General features: G+C 39.3%; 1 protein-coding gene across 1 annotated transcript in view; it reads left to right on the top strand.

The window, feature by feature from the left end:
* The window catches only part of LOC102148233 (cytochrome P450 4B1-like), a 72715-nt gene that overhangs the window by 33724 nt on the left and 13703 nt on the right, over positions 1–25288 (top strand). Inside the window, exons 6-7 of the mRNA XM_070247352.1 lie at positions 22730–22738; positions 24222–24403. Coding sequence (XP_070103453.1) covers positions 22730–22738; positions 24222–24403 — 191 coding nt within the window. The remainder of the gene's footprint in view (positions 1–22729; positions 22739–24221; positions 24404–25288) is intronic.

The following is a 25288-nucleotide window of genomic DNA, read 5'->3' as shown; positions in this document are numbered from 1 at the left end:
GTGATCTCATGATGAGCACTGAATCTGGGGTGTCCTGTAGAGTTATCCTGAAAGGAGTGAGGGGCATCCACCATTGTACCTCCATGCTGATCTGTCATTGGCCGCAGGCTGCCCCTAACGGACCAGTGTAAACTTGGGTAAGGCTGGTTCATGTGGTCCCGGGAATTTCCCAGAGAGGAACTCAGATGTGAGCCATCAGCAGGTAATACTCTCGACAGCTGGGGAATAAGTGCCTCAGTCCTGAAAGGGGATCTCAATGGTGTGACATAATATTCTCTATAATCCACCTTGTTCACTTGCTTCATATGTAAATTCCTTGGGAAATTTAGAAAAGGAAGTTTAATAAGACGAGTATTTGTGGTCTCAAGGCCACAGGTCGATTGAGTAGGTTGTGTACTGCCTCCTGGAGGATGGAACCCAATCCTCACAAGGTATTGTCTCCAAGTGGAGCCTCAGATACATCCTCAAAAATTCCATCACCTTTTCAGGACAGAAACTTTTTGGTGGGCAGTACGTGATGAGCCAGTGGATCCCGTGGTTGTATGTTCACTGCCCCAACTCCTTTCTGGTAAAGCAGGTCCCGTGGTCCCAGGTGATGTTATGTGAGATCTTGTTTTAGTAGGTCAGACACTATGTAACCCTTGGACAGTGGTGTTATCTGAAGCCCTGCAGGCAAGAATGGTAAACTCATAACTGGAACTGGGCAAATCCAGTTAAGATTAAATTCTGGAGTTGGTCAGGGGAAATCTGGAGGCCCAAGATTTTCAACTGCATTGACTTAGATGTCCCTATCTCGTGGATTAGGGTCTCCTTCTGCCCAGTTGGTACCCTGACCTCGTGTGGCAGTCTTGATGAGGTTGAAAGTTCAACCCTCTCTGGAGCTCTGTTCTTCCTGGAATTAGGTCCTGGAGCTGATCTTCAGTCTTTGTGCCCTCGGGCTGCAGCTGGGCATCCCAGCAGAGGGAAGCAGCTTTGAGCCATAGGAGCCAACACAGGGAGGAGCTTGGAGAATGAGAGCCTTGGCTCTGTAGCAGGATCTTGAAGGTGAACCAGGGCTTCTACTGCAAGTCCTATGAATTAGCACTGTAAAACGCCCATGTTACAACAGAGGAAACTGAGTCTCCAAAGAGGCAAAGCTACTTGCTCAAGGCTGCACAGAGGGTAAACAGTGCCCATGATTTGAAATCGGTTTGTGCTGAATACTGAGCCAGGGACCTTACCCTATATGCTATATTGTCTTGGATGTGTTTGCCAAGTACGTCGGCTCAAACACCTGCTTCGTTACTTGGACAAAGCCCTCAGTTAGCCTTTGGATTCCTTTTTGCGGTAGGCAGAACAACAGCCCCCCAATAAGTCCACATCCTCCTCCTCAGACCCTGAGACTATGTAGCCCTACACAAGAAAAGGGCTTTGCAGATGTGATTAAGTTAAAGGCTGTGAGCTGAGGAGATTCCTGCATTATTTGGGTGGGTCCCATCTAATCACATGGGTCCTTAAAAGCAGAGACCCTTTCCTGGCTGTGCTCAGAGGGAGATGTGACTCCAGAGGAGGGGCAGAGAGATGCAATGTTGCTGGCTTTTGAGATGGAGGACAGGATCCATGAATCAAGGAGTGCGGGTGGTCTCTAGAAGCTGGACAAAGCAAGGAAATGCATTCTCCTCTAGATCGTCCAGAAACAAACGCAGCCCTGCTGACACCTGATCTTACCCAGCGAGACCCATGTCAGACTTCTGGCCTACAGAACCGAAAGATGATAAATTAGTGTTACTTTAAGCCACTAAGTTTGCAGTAATTTGTTACAGCAGCAATAGAAAACTAACACACCTTTCTCTGAGACTATTCCTGCCTCCTGCATTGGTGTAGCTATGACAGGTGGTCAGTCTTAAGTGACAAATCTTGAGGTCCTCTCCACAGAAGCAGAACCAGATGCCAACCGTGAAGCTGACTCTCTTTGTCCTCTGACAGTCCCTTGAGTTGTAGGGAGAACAGATATCCATTCGCCTGGGACACCTCAGGGGGTAATAGGAGCTTTTGTTTGTGAGGTTTGGCAGGAACTGCCCCCCTCCCAGTCAAAGCTCTTTAGACAGACAGGTAAGGAAGGGACGAGTGCTCCACCCTCAGCTGCACCATGGGAAGGGGGGAGATTAGGGGATCGACAACGTGGTCCCGACAGGCTCGGTGGCAGGGAAGGGCAGTGATTCCCTTGAAATTAAATTACCTCGTGCACAGGGAGGTTCTAGACTGGGCACTATGCTCAACGTGAGGACTTAGGAGATTGTAGGGGAAGGGATGATTTTTGCCTCAGTGTGTGGTTGGTTAGGGTAGCCTTTCCTGGTGCAGGTCTGGAGGAACAGTGGCTGAAATGCGGAGAGGGTGTCAACTAAAAGGAACTGTGACCTTGGCAACCCCCTAGGTGGGGCCCCTGCCTGAAGCTGGGGCAGGATCCCTGGTCCCTCAGCACTGCTCCCAGGTGGCCTTACAGGCAGCAAAACCAGTTTCCAGCAGTGCCAACTTGTGGCAGTGAGAACAGTGACAGTGGCTGAGGCAGAATCAGCTGGAGGCCTGGAATGAGCTACCTCCTTGGGGACTGAGTAAGGCACTGGGGGCAGGGTCTGTGGGAAGAAAGGCCTCAGAGGACCTGGCTGAAACTGTGCCTATGGGCATTCCGTGTGTGAAATGGATGCCTTGCCTTATTTCCCATCATCCTCTACCAGGTGTGTAGTTTCTGCTGGGATCTTCAGAGCCCATGAAATTGGAGAGGAGATGAATTCAGGCGTCAGATATGCACAACCCACAGGCAGGACTCTAAAGGAATTCTGCAGCAAAGATTTGTATTGGGCCTTTAGAAGACACTGCAGAAAGTGTGGGGAGGTTTCCCGCCAATCCAGAAGGGGATGCCACGTCCCCCAGGCCCTGGTCTAGTTCAGGCTCCCATGGGCCCTTTTAGGTCAGTGTATCCCAGAGGCCAGGCAGCACCCCCAGATCACCAGGGGCTTCCTTTGCCTCTCTTGCTTCTGTGACTTCAGTGTCAGCAACACTCCCCACCCTCAGCCCCTTTCTTTTTAAAATTTTTTTTTCTATTTTTATTGAGGTTATGATAGTTTACAACATTGTGAAATTACAGTTGTACATTATTATTTGTCAGTCATCTTATGGGTGCGCCCCTTCACCCTTCGTGCCCACCCCCCACCCCTTCCCCCTGGTAACCACTAATCTGTTCTCTTTGTCTATGTGTTTGTTCATCTTCCACATATGAGTGGAATCTTACTGAGTCTGTCTTTCTCTATCTGGCTTATTTTGCTTAACATAATACCCTCAGGGTCCATCCGTGTTGTGAATGGGACAATTTTATCATTTTTTATGGCCCAGCCCCTTTCTTTTGTTTTCTTTTTCTTTTTTCAATTTTATTTATTTATTTTTAATTGCAATAACATTGGGTTATAACATTATATAGCTTTTGGATGTACATCATAATATATTTCGAATTCTGTGTAGATTACATCATGTTCACCACACAAAAACTATAGTCCCTCCTCTCACATGTGAGCCTAATCACCCCTTTTGCCCTCCCCCACCTTCCCCCATGATAACCACCAATCCATTCTCCATTGTTATGTGTTTGTTTGTCGTTGTTTTTATCTTCTACTTATGAGTGAGATCATATGGTATTTGACTTTCTCCCTCTGACTTATTTCACTCAGCGTAATACCCTCAAGGACCATCCATGTTGTCAGAAACGGCTGGATTTCATCATTTCTTATGGCTGAGTAGTATTGCATTGTGTATGAATACTACATCTTCTTTATCCATTCGTCCCATCATGGGCACCTAGGTTGCTTCCATGTCTTGGCTATTGTGTATAACGCCACAATGAGCATAGGGGTGCAAGTATCTTTATGCCTTTGTGTTTTCAAGTTCTTTGGATAAATACGCAGCAGTGGAATAGCTGGATCATATGGTAGATGTATCCTTAATTTTCTGAGGATACTCCATACTGCTTTCCATAGTGGCTGTACCAGTTTGCACCGCCACCAGCAGTGAACAAGGGTTCCCTTCTCTCCACACCCTCTCCAGCATTTGTTGTTTCCTGTCTTGTTAATTATAGCCATTCTGACTGGAGTGAGGTGATACCTCATTGTAGTTTAGATTTGCATTTCCCTGATAGCTAATGATGTTGAGCATCTTTTCATATGCCTGTTGGCCATCCGCATATCTTCTTTGGAGAAATCTCTGTTCAGATCTTTTGCCCATTTTTTAATTGGGTTGTTGGGTTTTTTGTTGTTGAGCTTTACAAGTTCTTTGTATATTTTGCATATTAACCCCTTATCTGATATATGGTTTGCAAATATCTTCTCCCAATTGTTAGGTTGCCTTTTCATTTGGTTGATGGTTTCCATTGCTGTGCAGAAGCCTTTATTTTGATGTAGTCTCATTTGTTCACTTTTTCTTTTGTTTCCCTTGCTCGGTCAGACATGGGACTTGAAAATATGCTGCTAAGACTGATGTTGAAGAGCACACTGCCTAGGTTTTCTTCTGGAAGTTTCATGGTTTTGGGTGTTACATCCAAGTCTGTAATCCATTTTGAGTTGATTTTTGTGCATGGTGTAAGGGAATGGTCTACTTTCATTCTTTTGCATGTGGCTGTTCAGTTTTCCCAAAACCGTTTATTGAAGAGACTCTCCTTTCTCCATTATATGCTCTTGGCTCCCTTGTGGAATATTAGCTGTCCATAAATGTGTGGGTTTATTTCTGGGCTCTCGATTCTGTTCCATTGATCTGTGTGTCTGTTTTTGTGCCAGTACCATGCTGTTTCGGTTACTATGGCTTTGTAGTTATATTTTGAAATCAGGGAGTGTGATACCTCCAGCTTTGTTCTTTGTTCTTAGGAATCCTTTGGCTATTCGGGGTCTTTTGTTGTTCCATATAAATTTTAGGATTCTTTGTTCTGTTTCTGTAAAAAATGTTGTTGGAACTTTGATAGGGATTGCATTGAATCTATAGATTGCTTTAGGAAGTATGGACATTTTAACGATGTTAATTCTTCCAGTCCAAGAGCACGGAATATCTTTCCATTTCTTTGTGTCTTCCTGGATTTCTTTCAAGAATGTTTTATAGTTTTCGGTATACAGATCTTCCACCTCTTTGGTTAAGTTATTCCTAGGTATTTTATTCTTTTTATTGCGATTGTATTCTTAATTTCTCTTTCTGCTAATTCATTGTTAGTGTATAGAAACGCTACCAATTTTTGTACGTTGATTTTGTATCCCGCAAGTTGACAGTATTCCTTTATTGTTTCTAGAAGTGTTTTAGTGGATTCTTTAGGGTTTTCTAGATGTAAAATCTTGTCATCTGCAAAGAGTGAAAGTTCCACTTCTTTTCCAATGTGGATCCCTTTTATTTCTTTTACTTGCCTGATTGGTCTGGCTGGGACTTCCAATACTATGTTAAATAAGAGCGGTGACAGTGGGCATCATTGTCTGGCTCCTGTTCTTAAAGGGATAGCTTTCAGTTTTTCTCTGCTGAGAATGATATTTACTGTGGGTTTGTCATATATGGCCTTTATTATGTTGAAGTATTTTCCTTCTATACCCATTTTATTTAGAGTTTTTATCATAAGTGGATGCTGTATCTTGTCAAATGCTTTCTCTGCATCTATTGAGATGATCATGTGATTTTTATTCTTCATTTTGTTAATGTGGTGTATCATGTGATAGATTCGCAGATGTTGAACCATCCCTGCATCCCTGGAATGTAACCCACTCGATCACGATGTATGATCTTTTTAATGTATTGTTGTATTCGATTTGCTAGTATTTTGTTGAGGATTTTTGGATCGATGTTCATTAGTGATATCGGCCTGTAATTTTCTTCTTTTGTGTTGTCCTTGTCTGGTTTTGGTATCAGGATAATGTTGGCTTTGTAGAAGGAGTTAGGAAGCCTCGCCTCCTCTTCAATTTTTTGGAGGAGTTTGAGAAGGAGAGGTATTAAGTCTTCTTTGAATGTTTGGTAGAATTCACCAGGGAAGCCATCCGGTCCTGGACTTCTATTTTTGGGAGGTTTTTGATTGCTGTTTTGATCTCCTTACTGGTGATGGTCTATTCAGATTTTCTATATCTTCTTGATCCAGTTTTGGAAGTTGTGTGTTTCTAAGAATTTATCCATTTCTTCTAGATTTTCCGATTTGTTGGCGTATAGCTTTTCATAGTATTCTCTTATTATCTTTTGTATTTCTGAGGTGTGTGTTGTAATCTCTCCTCTTTCATTTCTGATTTTATTTATTTGAGCCTTCTCTCTTTTTTTCTTGATGAGTGTAGTTAGGGTTTGTCAATTTTGTTTATCTTTTCAAAGAACCATCTCTTGGTTTCATTATTTTTTTCTATTTTTTTTACTCTCTATTTCATTTATTTCTGCTCTGATTTTTATTATTTCCTTCCTTCTGCTGATTTTGTGCTTTGTTTGTTATTCTTTTTCCAGAACCTTTAGACGCGCTTTTAGATTGTCTATTTGGGATTTTTCTTCTTTGTTCAGGTAGGCCTGAATTGCTATAAACTTCCCTCTTAGAACTGCTTTTGCCGTATCCCAGAGATTTTGGCATGTCATATTTCCATTTTCATATGTCTCCAGGAATTTTTTGATTTCTCCTTTGATTTCTTCATTGACCCAATCGCTGTTCAGTAGCATTTTGTTTAATCTCCATATTTTTGTGGCTTTTCTGGTTTTCTCCCTGTAGTTGATTTCTAGTTTCATACCTTTGTGGTCAGAAAAGATGCATGTTATTATTTCGATCTTCTTAAATTTAGTGAGGCTTGTTTTGTGTCCTAGTATGTGATCAGTCCTGGAGAATGTTCCATATGCATTTGAAAAGAACGTGTATTCTGTGGTTTTTGGATGGAATGTTCTGTATATGTCTACTAAGTCCATCTGGTCTAATGTGTCCCTTAAGGCCAGTGTTTCCTTATTGATCTTCTGTTTGGATGATCTACCCACTGGTGTAAGTGGAGTGTTAGAGTCTCCTACTAGTATTGTGTTACTATGTCTCCTTTTGTGTCTGTTAATAATTGCTTTATATATTTAGGTGCTCCTATGTTGGGTGCATAGATATTTACAAGTGTTCCATTTTCTTGTTGTTTGTTCCCTTTATCATTATGTAGTGCTCTTCTTTGTGTCTTCTTACAGTTTTTGTTTTAAAGTCTATTTTGTCTGATGTAAGTATTGCTACCCCTGCTTCCTTTTCTCTGCCATTTGCATGGAATATATTTTTCCATCCTTTCACTTTCAGTTTGTGAGTGTCTTTAGGTCTGAAGTGTGTCTCTTGTATGCAGCATGTACGTGGGTCTTTTTTTTTTATCCAATTAGCCACACTATGGCATTTGATTGGTGCATTTAGTCCATTGACGTTTAAAGTAGCTATTGATAAATACGTATTTATTGCCATTTTGTTACTTTTTTTTTCTGGGTGTTTTAGTAGTTCTTCTCTGTTCCTTTCTTTTTCTCTTGCTCTCTTCCCTTGTGGTTTGATGGCTTTCTTTAGTAATATGTTTGATTTCTTTTGTCTTACTTTTTTGCTAGCTTATTATAGGTTTCTGATTTGTGATTACCACAAGGATCCTATTTAATATTCTCTGTATATAACAGTCTATGTTGAGTTGATAGACTCTTTAGCTTGACCTCTTTCTAAAAGCCCTACTTTTTCACTCTTTTCCTCCCACATTTTATGTTTTTCAAATTATATATAGTCTCTTTTTTAGTGTGTGTCCATCCATTACCCTCTTATCATTGAAATAGGTGATTTTAGTACATTTGTCTTTTAACTTTCATAACATCTTCACAGGTAGTTAATCTGCTAGCTTTACTATATTTTTACCTTGACAAGCAATTTTATTGCCTGTTTTTTTGTTGTTGTTCTGTTTTTTTGATAATTTAAAAAAATCTCTGTGGTCATCTTTTTCCACTTAAATAAGTCCCTTCAGCATTTCTTGTAGAACTGGTTTCTTGGTGATAAACTCCTTTAATTTTTGCTTGTCTGGGAGGCTCTTTATCTCTCCTTTCATTCTGAACGACAGGCTTGATGGATAGAGTATTGTTGGCTGTAGGTTTTTTCCTTTTAGCACTTTAAATATGTCGTGCCATTCTCTTCTTGCCTGTAGGGTCTTGGCTGAGAAGTCCTCTGATAGCCTGATGGGCTTCCCTTTATCTGTCACTTGTGGCCTTTCTCTTGCTGCTTTTAGGATTCTCTCTTTATCCTTAATTTTGGACATTTTAATTATAATATGTCTTGGCATGGGCCTCTTTGGGCTTATCTTGTTTGGAGCTCTCTGTACTTCCTGAACCTGGATGTCTGTTTCCTTCCTCAGATTAGGAAAATTTTCATCTATTATTTCTTCAAATACATTTTCTGCCCTTTGTCTCTCCCCCGCTTCTGGGACACCTATAATCCGAAAGTTAGCATGCTTGATATTGTCCCAGGGTTCCCTTAGATGCTCTCATTCTCTCTGATTCTTTTTTCTGTTCTGCTTGGGTGATTTCCTCTAGTCTTTCCTCTAGCTTGCTGATCCATTCTTCTGCACCCTCTACTCTGCTATTGAGTCCCTCTAGTGAATTTCTCATTTCCAGTATTGTATTCCTCATTTCTTATTGTTTTCTTTATATCTTCCAGTTCTTTGCTGATGTGCTCACTGTGTTCATCCAGTCTTCTCCCCATATCTGTGAGCATCCTCATGATATTTTGTTTGAACTCTTTGTCGAGTAGGTTGCTTGTTTCTGTTTCAGTTAGTCCTTTTTCTGGGGTTTTGTCCTCTTCCCTTGCTTGGAAAGTATTCCTTTGTCTCCTCATTATGCCTCTTTCTCTGTGCTTATTTCTATGTATTAGGTGAGTCGGCTATGTCTCCTGATCTTGGAGAAGTGGCCTTATGTGTGAGATGCCTTTTGAGGCCCAGCAGTGTGCTTCCCTCTCATCACCAGTCCAGAAGATCTGGGAGTGACCCCTTTGTGGGCTACTTGTGTCCTTCTGCTGTGTCAGGGCTGCTCCCACTGCAGGTACCCAGGGAATCTAGTGTTTCCTTCCCTGGCCAGCTGTTTGTAAATCCGGTTCGAGGAGCCTCAGCACTGTTGGCTACAGTGTCTATCAGCACACTCCTATTCAGTTTTCCTCTTAATTGGGTTGGTACCTGGGGTAGCTGGTTGCTAGCCTCAGGGTCTTACAGTTGCTATAGGCCTCAGGCCTACAAGGCTGTTGTTATCTTAGGAGTGGAGCTGAGTGGCGCTGGCCCTAGGCAGAGGAGCACTCAATTGTTTCAGGCTTTGGAAGGTGGGGCTGATCCATTTTATGGCTATTTGTGAAGCACAGGTCTTCTGCCACTGATAAGCCTCACCCCCCACAGGACAAGACACACCATCAACATGGTCTTCGTCCATGCAAACTTCTCAACCCCCTGGAGTGTACCCCAATGCCACACTGCAGAGGCCCCCACCTCTCCACCAATGCCCCCCACAGTTCACCTGGTCCTCACACAGGCCCTGCCCCACAGAGGCAGACACCCTTGCCTGCCTGTAGAGGATCAAGGCACCCAGTCAATGCAGGCTGAAAAGTAGCCTGAGGGCTTGCTGTTAGGTGGAGCCAGTCCCTAGGGCGGGTTGCCTGCCCTGGCTCAACTGGATTAAATCTGTGCTCTAGTGGGTGTGGCAGACCCCTGGGCTAACAGGCCAAGAGAAGAACCTCAATGGCACCCACTGGGGTCTGTGTCAGCATGCCTGGACCAGTTCAGAAAAATGGCCCCCACCAATGTCTCAGTCCCCAGAGAGGTCCCTCCTCTCACCAAGTTGCCCCCAAAACCCACCAGGTGAGTCTCGTTTCCCCAAATGACTGTCAGCCTTCTCTCTGGTGATTTTGGGTTGCTGCAATGAGTGAGTTTGTGTGTGGGCCCTTTAAGACCCGGTTCTTTTGGGCTTTCAGCCAATAGCTTTTCTGGGGGTGTCCTCACTGCAGTTAATAGCCAGTAAAGCCAGACAGTAAGACCCTCGTCTCAGTTGGGCTGAGTCAGAAGGATTAGCTTTCTTTTCTTATTAAAACTCACTAACGGTTAGTCTGTTTTGCTCCTCATTTCAGAGACCCAGATCTTAGTTTCATTGACCCTTTCTATTGTTTTTTTCTTTAGTCTCTATTTCATTTATTTCTGCTTTGATTTTTATTGTTTCCTTCCTTGTACTGACTTTGGTCTTTGTATTCTTTTTCTCATGCTTTTAGGTTTGGTTTAGATTGTTTATTTAAGACTTTTCTCTTGTCTTGAGGTAGGCCTGTATGGCTGTAAACTTCCCTCTTAGTACTGCTCTTGCTGCATCCCATAGGTTTTGGTATATTGTGTTTTCATTTCATTTGTCTCCAGGCATTTTTTAATTTCTCCTTAGAGTCGTTCATTTATCCAGTTGTTGTTCAGTAATGTGTTACTTTAACTTCACATATTGGTGACTTTTCCAGCTTTTTTCTTGTAACTGATGTTGTTTCATATGACTGTGGTCAGAAAACATGCTTGATATTATGCCAATCTTCTGAAATTTGTTGAGGCTTTGTTTCCTAGTATATGGTCTATCTTTAAGAATGTGCCATGTCCACTTGGGAAGAATGTCTTTTCTGATACTTTTGGAAGGGTTGTTCCATATATATCTAGTAATACCATCCGGTCTAGTGTTTCATTTAAGACCACTGTTTACTTGTTGACTTTCTGTCTGGATGATCTATCCGTTGATATTAGTGGGTATTAAAGTCCCTACTATTATTGTGTTGCCGTCAGTTTCTCCCTTCAGTTCTATTAATAGCTGCTTTATATACTTTGGTGTTCCCTTATTACTATTACTATTAATATTGATAAGTATTATGTTTTCTTGTGGAATGTCCCTTTCATCATTAAATAGTTATCATTGAATAATGTCTATCTTTGTCTTTTATTATCGTCTTTGGCTTGAAGTCAGTTTTGTTTGATATAGATACAGCTACACTCACTTACTTTTGGTTACCATTTCTTTGGAGTATCATCTTCCATCCCTTCATTCTGTGCCTACAATTGCTTTCTTTCTTTTTTTTTTTTTTGAGGAAGATTAGCCCTGAGCTAACTACTGCCAATCCTTCTCTTTTTGCTGAGGAAGACTGGCCCTGAGCTAACATCCATGCCCATCTTCCTCTACTTTATATGTGGGACGTCTACCACTGTAGGGCATTTGTCAAGCAGTGCCATGTCCACATCCGGCATCCAAACTGGGGAACCCCAGGCTGCTGAGAAGTGGAACGTGTGCACTTAACCACTGCACCAGTGGGCCGGCCCCTACAATTTCTTTAGAGCTGAGATATGTGACCTAATTGAAGTGGTGGTAGTTATTTTTGATGCTTTCTTTCCCTTCACCCTTTATGTTATAATTATATGTTTTACTAACCCATTCTGATCTAGAGTTACAATTTTCTGAGTCTGTCTGTTTATCAGCTTGCTCAAAAGCTTTGTAAACCCTTGCCTTTTTATTTTAGTAGAAGGGCTCCTTTTACTATTTCTTGTAAGGCAGGTCTAGTGGCAACGAGCTCCCCCAGCTTTGTTTGTCTGGGAAAGCTTTTCTTTTTCCTTTATGTCTGAAAGATAACTCTGCTGGATAGAGTATTCTTGGATGATTGTTTTTGACTTTCAATATTTTGAATATTCCACTCTCTCCTAGCCTGTCGGGTTTCTGCTGGGAAATCCACTGATAGCCTGTTGGAGGTTCCTTTAGAAGTTCTTTTCTTCTCTCTGGCTGCCCTTCCTATTCTTTCTTTGTCATTGACTTTTGACAATTTTAATATTATATATCTTAGAGAAGGTCTTTTTGCATTGAGATAAGTAGGAGTTGTATTAGCTTCGTGTACTTGTATATCCCGTTTCTTCCCCAGGTTTGGAAAGTACTTAGCTATTACTTCTTTGAATAAGCTCTCTGCTGCTCCTTTCTCCCTCTCTTCTCCTTCTGGGATACTTATTATCCTTGTGTTACTTTTCCAAATTGAGTCAGATATTTTTCATAGAATTTCTTCATTTTTAAAAAATCTTATTTCTCTCTCAAATTCCACCTGTCATTTCTAATCTTCTATCTTTGAGCTCACTAATTCTCTCTTCCATATGGTCTGCTCTGTTTTTAATGCTTTCTACTTTATTTTGCAATTCATTAATTGTCTTCATCTCAAAAACTTTTTTTTTTAGAATTTAACTCTCTTTGGTGAAGTACTCCTTCTGTTCATTAATTTTATTTCTGGGCTCATTTAAGTGTCTTTCTGAGTTTTCCTGCAACTCACTGAATCTGTTCATGACAGCTATTTTGAATTCTCTGTCAATTAGATTGTAATCTTCTGGTCCTTTGAGTTTGCTTTCTGAAGAGTTTTCCTTTTCTTTCTGTGCTACTGTGTTACTGTAGCACAGTAGTTCTTCATGGTACTTGATGAGTTTATCATCTGCTGGCATTTTTGTGGTGGGAACCACCTTTCTTATTTGGGTACGGCTTTGGTTACTTTGGTTCTGAGCTGCTTCTGGTTGTATGTGAGAGCCTCCACTTTCAACCCTCCACTGCCTCTGCTAGAGGTGTCGTCAGTGTCCCCCTTGTGCTGTTTGTGTCTTGGAGGTAGCTGGTGCCTTGCTGCTTATGATGTTGCTGCGGTCTCAGGTGTTGCCACTGGGGTCACCAGGCTATGAGCACTTCTGCTGCTTCCAGGGTTGGCTGGGTGTCATGTTCTGCCACTGACTCTGGAGTGTTGGTTTCACTGCTGCTAGGGGCACTGAGTTCACAGGTTTTGTTGGTGCTGGGTGCCCAGGGACGCAGGGACTTGTGTGCAGCCCACACAGCTATTACAGCCATTGTTGGGGAGTGCTGCCACTGGGGCTGGGTCATGGGTTCTGCTGTAGTTCCTGATGCCTCAGATCTCAGCTTCCACCTGCTCCTGCAGTGGGAAGGAGGGGCTAAGCAGGGAGTGTTTGTCATTGCTGCTCACTTGTGCAGCCTCAGGTAGCTGGCATGAACGGGTGTGTTTGAAAACTCATGTAGGGGCACCATACCCCAACCATGAAAATCCACGTTTTTTATACTATCCCCACTGGTGGAAGGATTAGGGGTGAGGACTAATCTGGGAGTGCTGTGTCTGCCCCTTCAGCCTCTGTTTGAAGGCACATGTGCTGGGATGAGTATCTCCATTTTGCATCACTGCTGCTGCGGGAGGGGGAGGAAGCAGTTTTTCTAGTCCTGCTGCCTCCCCGGGGCCTGTCCACCCACTTTCAGATGTATAGATGCATGGATCTCTTAGGTATTTTGTTGTGCTCTGTAAGGAATCTTTCCCTGGTCAACGGATATCTGTTTGTAACCTAGAGGGGAGAAACAAAGGGAATAATTCTCCACCATGATGCTGACATCAAATTGTCATTGTCCTTAACTTGCACTACCCTCATGGCATATGATGTGCAGCCTCTTTTCATATGCTTATTTTCTATCTGCATATCCTCATTGGTGAGGTACCTGTTGAAGTCTTTGGTGCAGTTTTTAATCAGGTTGATTTTTCCTTACTGTCGAGTTTCAAGACTTTTTTTGTATCTTTTGGATAACAATCCTTTATTAGAAGTGTCTTTTGCAAATATTTTCTCCCAATTTGGAGCTTGTCTTTTTTTTCGAGTAACTGTGCATTTTGCTCACCAGTTTTCCATTTTAGTGAAGTTCAGTTTATCATTTTTTCTCTCTCATAGGTTATGCATTTGGTGTTGTATCTAAAAAGTCATTGTCACATGCAAGGTCACAGATTTCCTTCTATGTTATTCTCTGGGTGTTTCACAGTTTTACATTTTTCTTTTGGGTCTATGATCTATTTTATGTTAATATTTGTGAAAGGTGTAAGATCCCTGTCTAGATTCTCTTTTTTTGCACATGGATGCCCAGTTGTTCCAGCACCATTTGTTGAAAAGACGATCCTTTCTCCATTGAATTGCCTTTGTTCCTTTGTGAGAGGTCAGTGGCTGTATTTGTGTGGGTCTATTTTGGGGCTTTCTGTTCTGTTCCATTGATTTATTTCTCTCTCTTTTCACCATTACCAGACTGTCTTGATGACTGTAGCTTTAGAGAAACTCTTGAAGTTGGGTAGTCAGTCCTTGACTTTGTTGTTCTCCTTAAATACTCTTTTGGGTATTCTTGGTCTTTTGCTTTTACATATAAACTTTCGAATCAGTTTGTTGATATCCACAAAATAACTTGTTTGATTTTTTTATTGTGATTGTGTTGAACCTATAAATCAAGTTAGGAAGAACACAATATTGGGTCTTTGTATTTATGGACATGGAACCTCTGTCAATTTATTTAGATGTTTTTTGATTTCTTTCACCAGAATTTTGTAGTTTTCCTCATATAGGTTTTGTACGTATTTTTTTAGATTTATACCTAGGTACTTCATTTTTTTTGGTGCTAATGTAAATGGTATTGTGATTTTAATTTCAAATTCTAATTATTTATTGGTCGTATGTAAGAAAGCTATTGACTTTTGCATATTAGCCTTGTATCTTGCAACTTTGCTATATTTATTTCTTAGTTCCATGAGGTTTTTGTTGATTCTTTGGGATTTTCTACATAGAGAATTATGTCATCTCTGAGCAAAGATCATTTTATTTCTCCCTTCTTAATCAGTATATCTTTTATTTCCTTTTCTTGCATTACCTGGGACATCCAGTACAGTGTTGAATAGGAATGATGAAAGGGGGCATCATTGCCTTGTATCTGATCTTAGCAGGAAAGCATCTAGTATCTCACCATTAAGTATGATGTAAGCTCTACGGTTTTTTTACATTTTTAAAAATCAAGTTGAGGAAGTTCTCCTGGTATTCCTAGTTTGCTGAGAATTCTTTTTTTGAATCAAGAGTGGATATTGCGTTTTGTCCAATGCTTTTTCTGTGTCTTTTTATATGATCATCTGATTTGTATTCTTTAGCCTGTTGATGTGATAGATTACATTAGTTGATTTTTGAATGTTGAACCAGCCTTGCATACCTGGAATAATTCCCCTTTGGTGATGGTATATAATTCCTTGTATACATTGCCACATTAGATTTGCTAATATTTACTTGAGGATTTTTGCATCTATGTTCATGAAAGATCTTGGTTTATTGTTGTCCTTTCTTGTAATGTTTTTGTGTGGTCTTGATATTAGGATAATGGCTGGCCTCATAAAATGAGTTAGGAGGTATTCCATCTGCTTCTATTCTTGGGAAGAGATTATAGAGAACTGATGTAATTTCTTCCTTAAATATTTGGTAGAATTCACCAGTGAAATCATCTGCATCCCGTTCTTTCTGTTTTGGGAGGTTTTTAATTATTGAGTTCATTTCTTTCCTAGATATAAGCTCATTCAGATTATCAGATTATCTATTTCTCTTTTGGAGTGTTGGTTTATTGTGTCTTTCAAGAAATTGGTCCATTTCAGCCAAGTTATCAAATTTGTGGGCATTGAGTTGGTCATAATAGTTCTGTCTTATCTTTTTAATGTTCATAGGTTCAGTAGTGATGGCCTCTTTTTATTTCTTATCTTAGTAATTTGTGTCTCCGTCTTTTTTTTCTTAGTTAACTCGGCTAGAGCTTTATCAATTTTACTGATCTTTTCGAAGAAAGGACTTTTGATTTCATTGATTTTTATCTCTTAATTTCCTGTTTTCAGCTTCATTGCTTTCTGCACTAATTTTTATTTTTTCTTTTCTTCTACTTACTTTGGTTTTAATTTGTTCTTCTTTTTCTAGTTTTCTAATGTTGAAGGTTAGATTACTGATTTTAGATCTTTCTTCTTTTCTAATATATTCATTCAGTGCTATCAACTTCCCCCTAAGCAGTGCTTTCACTGCATTCCACAATTTTGATCAGTTGTCTTTTAACTTTGTTGAGTTCCAAATATTTTGAAAAATTCTCCTGAGACTTCTCCTTTGAGCTATGTGTTATTTGGAGGTGTGTGGTTTACTCTCCAAGTATTTTGGGGTTTTCACACTATCTTTCTGCTATTTATTTCTATTCCATTGTGGTCTGAGAGCATACTTTGTGGGATTTCTGTTCTTTCAAAATTTAGGGTGTGTTTTATGGCCTAGAATGCGGTCTCTCTTGGTGAATGTTCTGCGTGAGCTGTAGAAGGAGGTGTATTGTGCTGTTGTTGGAGAGGTATTCTATAGATGTCAATTAGATCCAATTGATTGACGATGTTGTTTAGTTCAACGATGTCCTTGCTGGTTTTCTGCCTGCTGGATCTCTCCCGGACTAGTGGAGAGGCATTGAAGTCTCCAAGTATAAGAGCTGATTCATCTATTTCTCCTTATAGTCCCATTAATCTTTGCTTCACGTATTTTGACACTCTGTTGTCAGCACACTCACATGAAAGTTTGTTGTCTTCTTGAAGAATTGACTTCTTTATCATTATGCAATTTCTTTCTTTATCGCTAATCATTTTCCTTGCTCTGTAATCTCTTTTGTCTGCAATTAGTATAGTTACTGCAGCTTTCCTTTGGTTAGTTAGCATGGTATATCTTTCTCTATCCCTTTACTTTTAATCTATATGTGTCTTTATATTTAAAGCAGGTTTCTTGTAGACAATATATAGTTGGGTCTTGTTTTTTTTATCCTCTCTGACAGTCTCTGTGTTTTAATTAGTGTATCAAACCATTGATGTTTAAAGTGATTGTTAATATAGTTGGATTGATAACTACCATACTTGTTACTGCTTGCTAGTTTTTGCTTTCTGCAAAAATTTTCCACTGTTTTTCATTTGTTAATGGAGCATTTTATATGATTACATTTTTCTCCTCTCTTAGCATATAAATAATACTTCTTTTTAGCCCATGAGTTTAAAATATATATTTATAACGAATCCAAGTTCACTTTCAAATGCTTACAAGTACCTGATAGCAGAGTATTGCCAACTTTTCTCCTATCCCTTATAAAATTGTTCTCATTTATTTCACTTATCTATAACCTAAAAACAGTGGGTACATTGTTGATATTATGATTTTGAGCAAAGTAGTATCTATTTGATCAATTAAAAATAGGAAAAACAAAAGATTTTATGTTTCCTTCATTTATTCCTTCTTTAAGGCTCTTTCATTTATGTGGATCTGAACTTTTGATCTACATATATTTTTTTTACTATCTAAAGAACTTCCTTTACTATTTCTTGCAAAGTCAGTCTAATGGTGACAAATTCCCTATTTTTGTTTTTCTGGGAAAGTCTTTATTTCTCCTTTACCTTCAAAGGTAATTTTACAGAATTCTAGGTGTGGGTTTTTTCTTTCAACACTTTAAATGTTTTGCTACACTCTCTTCTTGTTTGCCTGGTTTCTGAAGAGATGGTCAATGTAATTCTTATCCTTTCTTCTATATAGGTAAGAGGTTTTCTCCCTTTAACCACAACATTCTTGTAACTTTCAAGAGTTTCTTCTTTTCTTTGAAATTTCCACTTTTTGAGTATGGTGTCTACAGGTATAGATTTTTTGGTGTATTCCTGCTTGGGGTTCTTTGAGTTTTCAGTATCTGTGGTTTTGTGTCTATCATTAATTTTGAAAAGTCCTTGGTCATTTATTGTTTCAAATATTTCTTGTATTCCTTTCTCTCTTTCTTTTCCGTATTCCTTTATCTCTTTCTTCTCCGTGGTCCTTTATTTTTATTTTCCTCATAGGAGTAGTTCCTTGGTTTCTTTCTTTGTTTCTTCTATGGAAATTAGCCTAAGTTTTCTATCTGTATTGGGGTCAATTTTGGTACACTGATTCCTCCATTTCATCTGGGTTTTAAAGTTTATTTGGCTAGAAGTTGGTAGTCTCATGATTTAAAAAAAATTCTCAGTATCAAGAGTTGCTTTTCTCATATCATTTCTTACTTTGTATATTGTACTTTCTGGCATTTTTTTTTTTTTTTTCTGATCAAGTTGGCTAATATATACCTGTTATGGATTTTTCTTTTGAAGGAGCCACGATTTTGATTTCTTAATTTGGTCTACTGCTTTTCTTTTCTTTATTCTATTAATTTTCGCTATTTTCCTTATTATTTTCTACCTTGTACTCTCTCTTGGTTTATTTTATTGTTCTTTTTCTAGTTTTTTATTTAGTATTTAATGTATTTATTTGCATTCTTATTGCTACTTTTTTTTTTTTGCTTTGTTCATCTATTTGTATGTGAATGTGTGTTTGTGTTTGTGTACGCATGTGTCTTTGTAGGTTTTTTGTTGTGGTAAAATGCACACAACATAAAATTTACCGTCTTCACTATTTTTAAATGTGCAGTTCAGTGGTATTAAATACATTCACATTGTTGTCCCTTCTCACTCCCATCCATCCCCATAATTCTTTTCATCTTGTAAAACTGAAATTCTATACCTGTTAAAATAACTCCCCATTCTCTCCTCTCCTCAGTCGCTGGTGACCACCATTATACTTTCTGTCTTTATGATTTTGACTATTCTAAGTACTTCATATAAATGGAATCATCCAGTGCTTCTCTTTTTGTGAGTTGTTTTTTCACTTAACGTGTCCTGAATGTTCATCCATGTTGCAGCACATGTCAGAATTTACCTTCTTTTTAAGGCTGAAAATAGTACATTGTATGTATATACCACCTTTTGTTTATCAATTCATCCATCGATGGATACTTGAGTTGCTTCCATATTTAGCTATTGTGAATATTGGTGCTATGAACATGGGTGTACAGATATGTTTTTGAGACCCTGCTTTCAACTCTTGTGTATGTACCCAGAAGTAGAATTCCTGGATCATATGAAAATTCTATTTTTAATTTTTTGTGGAACTGTCATACTGTTTTTCACAGTGTCCGTACCAGTTTGTATTTTCACCAATAGTGTGCCAAGTGTTCCAATTTCTCCACATCTTTGTCTACAGTTCTTTTTTTGATGATAGCCTTCCTAATGGGTGTGAGGTGGTATCTCTTTGTAGTATTGATTTGCATTTCCCTAATGATCAGTGGTGTTGAGCATCTTTGCACGTACTTATTGGCCATTTTTGTGATCTTCTTTGGAGCAATGTCTATTCAAGTCCTTGGCTTGTTTGTGAATGGGGTTGTTTGTTTTTTTGTTGTTGCATTTTAGAAGTTTTCTATGTATTCTGGATATTAATCCATTATCAGATATATGATTTGCATACATTTTCTTTATTCTGTGGGTTGCCTTTTTGCTCTGTCGATACTGTCTTGTCATGCAGAAGATGTTTAATTTTCACAAAGCTCAAGTTGTTTATTTTTTCTTTTGTTACCTGTGCCTTAGGTGTGATACCCAAGAAATTCTTGCCAAATCCAATGTCCTGAAGCTTTTGTTCTATGTTTTATTCTAAGAGTTTTATTGTTTTAGGTCTTACATTTAGATCCTTGATCTATTTTGAGTCAGTTTTGTATATGGTGTGAGATAAGAGTCCAACTTTATTCCTTTGCCTGTGGATGTCCAGTTTTCCCAGAATCATTTGTTGAAAAGATTGTCCTTTCTCCATTGAATAGTCTTGACACGCTTGTGAAAATTCATTTGACCATCTACGCCAGGATTTATTTCTGGGTTCTCTATTCTATACATATATTCTATTCATATATAGTATATGTCTGTCCATGTACCAGTAGCACACTGTTTTGATTAGTGTAGGTCTGTAGTAAGTTTTGAAATTACAAAATTTTAAATTACAAAACTCTGCCAGTTTTGTTCTTCTTTTTCAAGATTGTTTTGGCTATTTGAGGTCCCTTGACATACCATATGAATTTTAGGGTGGATCTTCTATGTTTTATTGCTATATGTTTTTTTTATTGCTGTGTGTTTTTAAGGCTATGATTTTTTGTTTTGTTCACTGATTAAATATATCCTTTTTATTTTTTTTTTTTTTTATTTTTTTATTTTATTTTTTTTTTTTTAAAGATTTTATTTTTTCCTTTTTCTCCCCAAAGCCCCCCGGTACATAGTTGTGTATTCTTCGTTGTGGGTTCCTCTAGTTGTGGCATGTGGGACGCTGCCTCAGCATGGTCTGATGAGTAGTGCCATGTCCGCGCCCAGGATTCGAACCGACGAAACACTGGGCCGCCTGCAGCGGAGCGCGCGAACTTAACCACTCGGCCACGGGGCCAGCCCCTATATCCTTTTTATTTTGATAAGCAATCTCTTCATTATTTTTTCATAAATTCTGTATTTTCTGTTTTATTTCCTTTTTATTCCAAAGATATTTAATAGAAGGCCTAAAAATTTCTATGTGGAAAGGTTTTTTTATTTTTAAAAATTTCTACTTTTATTGCATTGCAATTAGAAAGCATTGTTTGTACGATTTCCCCTTTATGGAAGTTAGTAATGTTTTCTTTGATTTACTGTATGGTGAATTTTTGTAAATTTTCCACGTATTCTTGAGAAGAAGATATATTTTCTGGTATTAGGAATGGTGCTTGATATTTCTCCCCATCTGTTGTGTGATATTATTTTGTTGATCTTCCATATCTTATTTTCTTGAACTTGACATGTCATGTCCTGAGAGTGGTATGTTAAAGGCTCCTATTATTAGTGTGATTCTGCCTGCTTTTTCTTCCATCATCTGTGGTTTCTGCTTTAAATAGGTACTGCTGTGTCTGTAGTGCGTGTATTTGATCATAACTATTGTATCTTGTGATTTCATGACTTTTAGCATTAAAAACTGATGTCGTTTAATGAGGTTTTGATCAAATTCTACTTTGTCTGATTTCAGGATTCCAACCCCAGCTTTCTTGTCATCTTGTCATCTATGCTTGCCTGGTATATCTGTGCCTTTATTTTTAGCCATTTGAATTACTTTTATGTGTTTTTCTTCTACGTAGCCCATAGTTGGGTTTTGCTTCTTGGGCCAATTTGAAAATCATTTTCTTTTTTTTTGGTGAGGAAGATTTGCTCTGAGCTAACTTCTGTGCCAATGTTCCTCTGTTTTGTATGTGGGTTGCTGCCACAGCATGGCTGATGAGTGGTGTAGGTGCTTCCCCAGCATCCAAACCTGGGTGCTGAAGTGGAGCACGCCAAACTTAACCACTAGGCAACTGGGCTGGCCCCTGAAAACCTTTTTAGTTTAGTAAGCAAATCACTCTCATTCTTATTTATTGAAATGACTGACGTTTAGTGTCAACGTTGTCATATTATTATGTTTTACTGTGTGTATTGTGTTATAATTAGTTTTCGTGTTAGTTCCCTAGGGCTTCTATAACGAGTAACCACAGACTTGGTGGCTTAAAACAACAACAGTTCATTCTCTCACAGTCCTGGAGGCTAGGTGTCCAAAATCAAGGTGTTGGCAGGAGCATGATCCCTCTTGAAGGCTCTAGGAAAGAATCCTTCCTCGCCTCTTCCTGCCTTCTGGTGGTTGCAGGTGATCCTTGGCATTCCTTGGCTTGCAGCTGTTTCACTCTCGTTTCTGTCTCTGTCTTCCTGTGGTTGTCTTCCCTCTGTGTGTCTATCTTAGTCCATTTGGGCTGCTGTAACAGAATACCACAGACTGGGTTGCTTATAAACAACAAATGTTCATTTCTCACAATTCTGGAGTCTGTGATGTCCAAGATCAAGTTAGCAGTAGATTTGGTGTCCAATGAGGGTCTGCTTCCAGTTCTTAGCTGGCTGACTTCTCGCTGTGTCATCACATGGCAGAAGGGGTGAAGGAGCTCCCTGAGGTCCCATAAGGGCACTAATCCCATTCATGAGGGCTGTGTCCTCATGACCTAATCACTATGCAAATATCTCACCTGCAAATAGCATCATATTGGGTATTAGGTTCCAACCTATGAATTTTGGGAGGGCAGGAGCATTCAGCATATAGCAGTGTCTGTGTCCAAATTTCCCTCTTTTTCAATGGATACCAGTCATTGTATTAGGACCCACCCTAATCCAACACGGCATCATCTTAACTTGATTACATCTTTAAAGACCCTATTTCCAAATAAGGCTACATTCGCAGGTTCTGGGTGGACATGAGTTTTGGGGGGACATTACTCTACCCAATGTGCCGTGTTTTTTTTTCTACATGGTATGTCTTCTTTGCTCTTTCTAAATGTAATACCTTTTGACATTTAAGAAGGTTTATATTTTTGTTCTATGTCGATTGTAGTATTTAGTCATTTCATAGATCCTTAATCCCACTTTTCCTTATTTAATCTTTTGCTATCTGGTTGATCAGTACTTTATATTGTGATAAAATACACACAACATAACATTTACCATCTTCACCTTTTTGAAGTGTACAGTTCAGTGCTACTAAGTACATTCACATTGCTGTACAACCATCACCACCGTCCATCTCCAGAACTCTTTTCGTCTTGCAAAACTGAAGCTCCATACCCACCAAACAATAACTCTTCATTCCACTCCCCCCTCAGCCCCTGGCAACCCCTGTTCTACTTTCTGTCTATGAAGTTGACTAGGTACTTCGTTACGTCGTGTTTGTGGAACCATACAGTATTTGTCCTTTGGGGACTGTGGCTGATGGTCTGTCAGCTTTCAATGACATCTTGTGATTTTCATTTCTCACCTGGAAAACTATTAGGTTTCTTATTCTACTTCCCCCTTTTTTTCCTATACTCCTCCGACTTTTGGTTGCGTTATTCTCACTTTCAATGTTTATGTGTTATTCTTAAGTGCATGTCCCTACCCTTGTTTTAGTCTGAGATGTAGAATTAAATCTATGAAACTTTTCCATTCCTCTCTTGGTTGGATGAAGCTTATCCAGTATGGATTCCTGAGGATGAGCTCGTGAGTATAGTATTTTCTGAGTTCATGCAAGTTGACAACTGTTTTTCAGTACACTTGATACTTGGAGGACAATACTGCTGGCTATAAAAATACTTATTTCACACATTTCCTTGAGTTTCTTGAAAATGCTCTAATCTTGATTGATTTCTTTATTGTTCTTGAGAAGCAAGATGCTAGCCTAACTTTCTTACCCTTAAAAGAAATTGGGTCTTTTTTTTTTTCTGGAGTCTATGAGGATTTTCTTTTCTCTGTCTTTAACATTGAATAGTTTTACTAGGATGTATATTGGAATTGGTTATTCTGTTCCAATGTTTCCAGGCATAGGGTGAACCCTTGAACATGTAGATTTGAATTTTCTCTTATTTCTAGACAGTTTTCTTGAAGGTTTCAAATATCGTGTTGCATATTTTTGTCTTTTCGTTTAGCTCTTTCAGTTATACACATGTTGGCCTATCTTTTCCTGTATTCCGTTTCACTCCATTTCATTTGATTACTTTTCCATGAAAACGAGATATTAGCCTTAGAAAGAATAGAATGATTTTTCACTTGCACCTAAATTTGAAATCATCTTCATAATATTGCCTACCTAGTTATATGAAGTGTATTTTTGGTCTGTTGTGGTTGTCTTTAGCTTTGATCAAAGGTTATCATTTGATGGGAAAATAAACATCTGCAAAAATTACATCTATTTAAGTGTAATATCCTCCCAGGACATTAGGCAATATTGGAAGCTATTTATGGGCCGTAGCTTGCTCTGTAATTGATTTTACTTTGATTGACTTTGCTATCACTTTGCTAATGGGGAATTATTATTCTACCCCAGAAAAGGTAATCCAGGATGGAAAAATAATCCCTCAAGGATAAGAAGAGGCAGGATAGCACTCAAAGAGGAAGTACCAGGATTTTCTGCATGTTGTCCCTTCTGGCCAGATAAATGTTTCAAATTTCTGAGCCTGCTCAGGTGTCTAGTTAATTGTGTGAGTAGGTGGATGAGTTGGGAGGAGGAGAGACATAAGCAAAATTGATGACCTAAATTTGACAGTACTTCTGACCTGATGGATTGGTTCTATACAGTTTGAGGTAAACAGAATTCTGTACTCTGACACTAGAGGGAGTCAGAGAAGAATAAGTTTTTTACTGATTTGACAGAATTGTCATGATGACACATGGTAGTGCCGGGAAGCACAGGAGAATGGGTCACCGGGTAAGCTGGAAAAATCCTGAGGAGGAGGTGCTGGAAAATCTGGACAAATTGGGCAGGATGAGTGGAGGAACTCTTTGCAAGGCCTGCTTTCCTTATCTAACTTTGTTCTCAGTTATGCTGTGGGCAGAGTGTGGCTCATATTATATATTTGTTGAACTGAATTAAAATGGAAACTCTCATTTGAAACTCTAGTTTTTTCCCTAAAACCATTATTTTGATCGGGGTTCCAAACATCTATAAACTGACATTGCGTAAAAATCTCTCTCTTGTACTTTCTAGGCCGAAAACCTCTCAGACACTGACCTGCAGTCCAAGGTGAACACGTTCCTGTTGGCAGGGCAGCACACCACGACGGGGGGCATGTCCTGGCTCCTCTACCACCTGGCTCTGAACCCTGAGCATCAGCAGAGATGCCGGGAGGAGATCAGGAGCATCCTGAGAGACAGGTCCTCTATTACCTGGTGAGATCTGCATCCCTAAGCATTTCATCCTAGTTCTCCTCCTTCTTTCCTCTTGTACCTGGTAACCATAGTGATGAAGATATGTGTATGTGGAAGCAGAAGAGGTGGACTACCATTCTGCTTTTTTTCTAGAGGGCCCCAAATTATCCTTTTGCTTTTGCAAAAGAAGTTCATTTATCCTTACGTTGTCTGTTTCATTGTTTTTCTAATCAGTGACATGTGAAATGCCCTATTTCTTTCTTTTACCCAGGCTCGGGTGCATTGGAAATGGGGTTTGCTCCCTAGACTTGCATTTAGAGTTTGAATGGTTTGGCTCAAGTGGGCTCCTCTTCTGAGGGACTGGAGTGAGTATCTGCATCATTTAAGCCTCATCATGGACATTCTCTCCCATCCCCTTGTTCGCTCGTCGGGATTGGCTTTGGACTTTGAACATCGTGCTAAATGATACACACTGATGTTGCCAGGGATGAAAGCAAAGTCCAGAGGCTCTGTTGCCTACCATTTGTTGTAAGGAGAGAATCGCAATAATATTTTAGAGAATAAAATGTTTTTATTCCACAATATGGCCTTATAGTTACATTTAATGAAATTTCTGCATAGCATTCTGAGAACTTATAGTTTTTTTCAACAGATAATAAAACCACACTGCAAAGAGCAATTTCTGGAAAAGCTGGAAAGCTGTTCACGGTCTCCATTTGGCTCCTCGTCAGCCCCTTTCTGCTTTGGGTTCAAATTCCTGTCTTCTTTTTGTACCAGGGCTGAGATGGACAACACTGTTTTTCTTAAATGTGCAAAGTGACAGGCTAAGCAGAAGTATTCTTTTTATTTTGGGCTTAAGGAGGAAAGAGTTCAAAATTAAAATTTCACATTAATTAATGGCCAAAG

This window comes from Equus caballus, chromosome 2 (assembly GCF_041296265.1).
Source record: "Equus caballus isolate H_3958 breed thoroughbred chromosome 2, TB-T2T, whole genome shotgun sequence".
In the NCBI taxonomy this organism is placed as follows: domain Eukaryota; kingdom Metazoa; phylum Chordata; class Mammalia; order Perissodactyla; family Equidae; genus Equus; species Equus caballus.
Note: the sequence above shows the minus strand (reverse complement) of the source record. Positions and strands in the feature narration are given on the sequence as shown.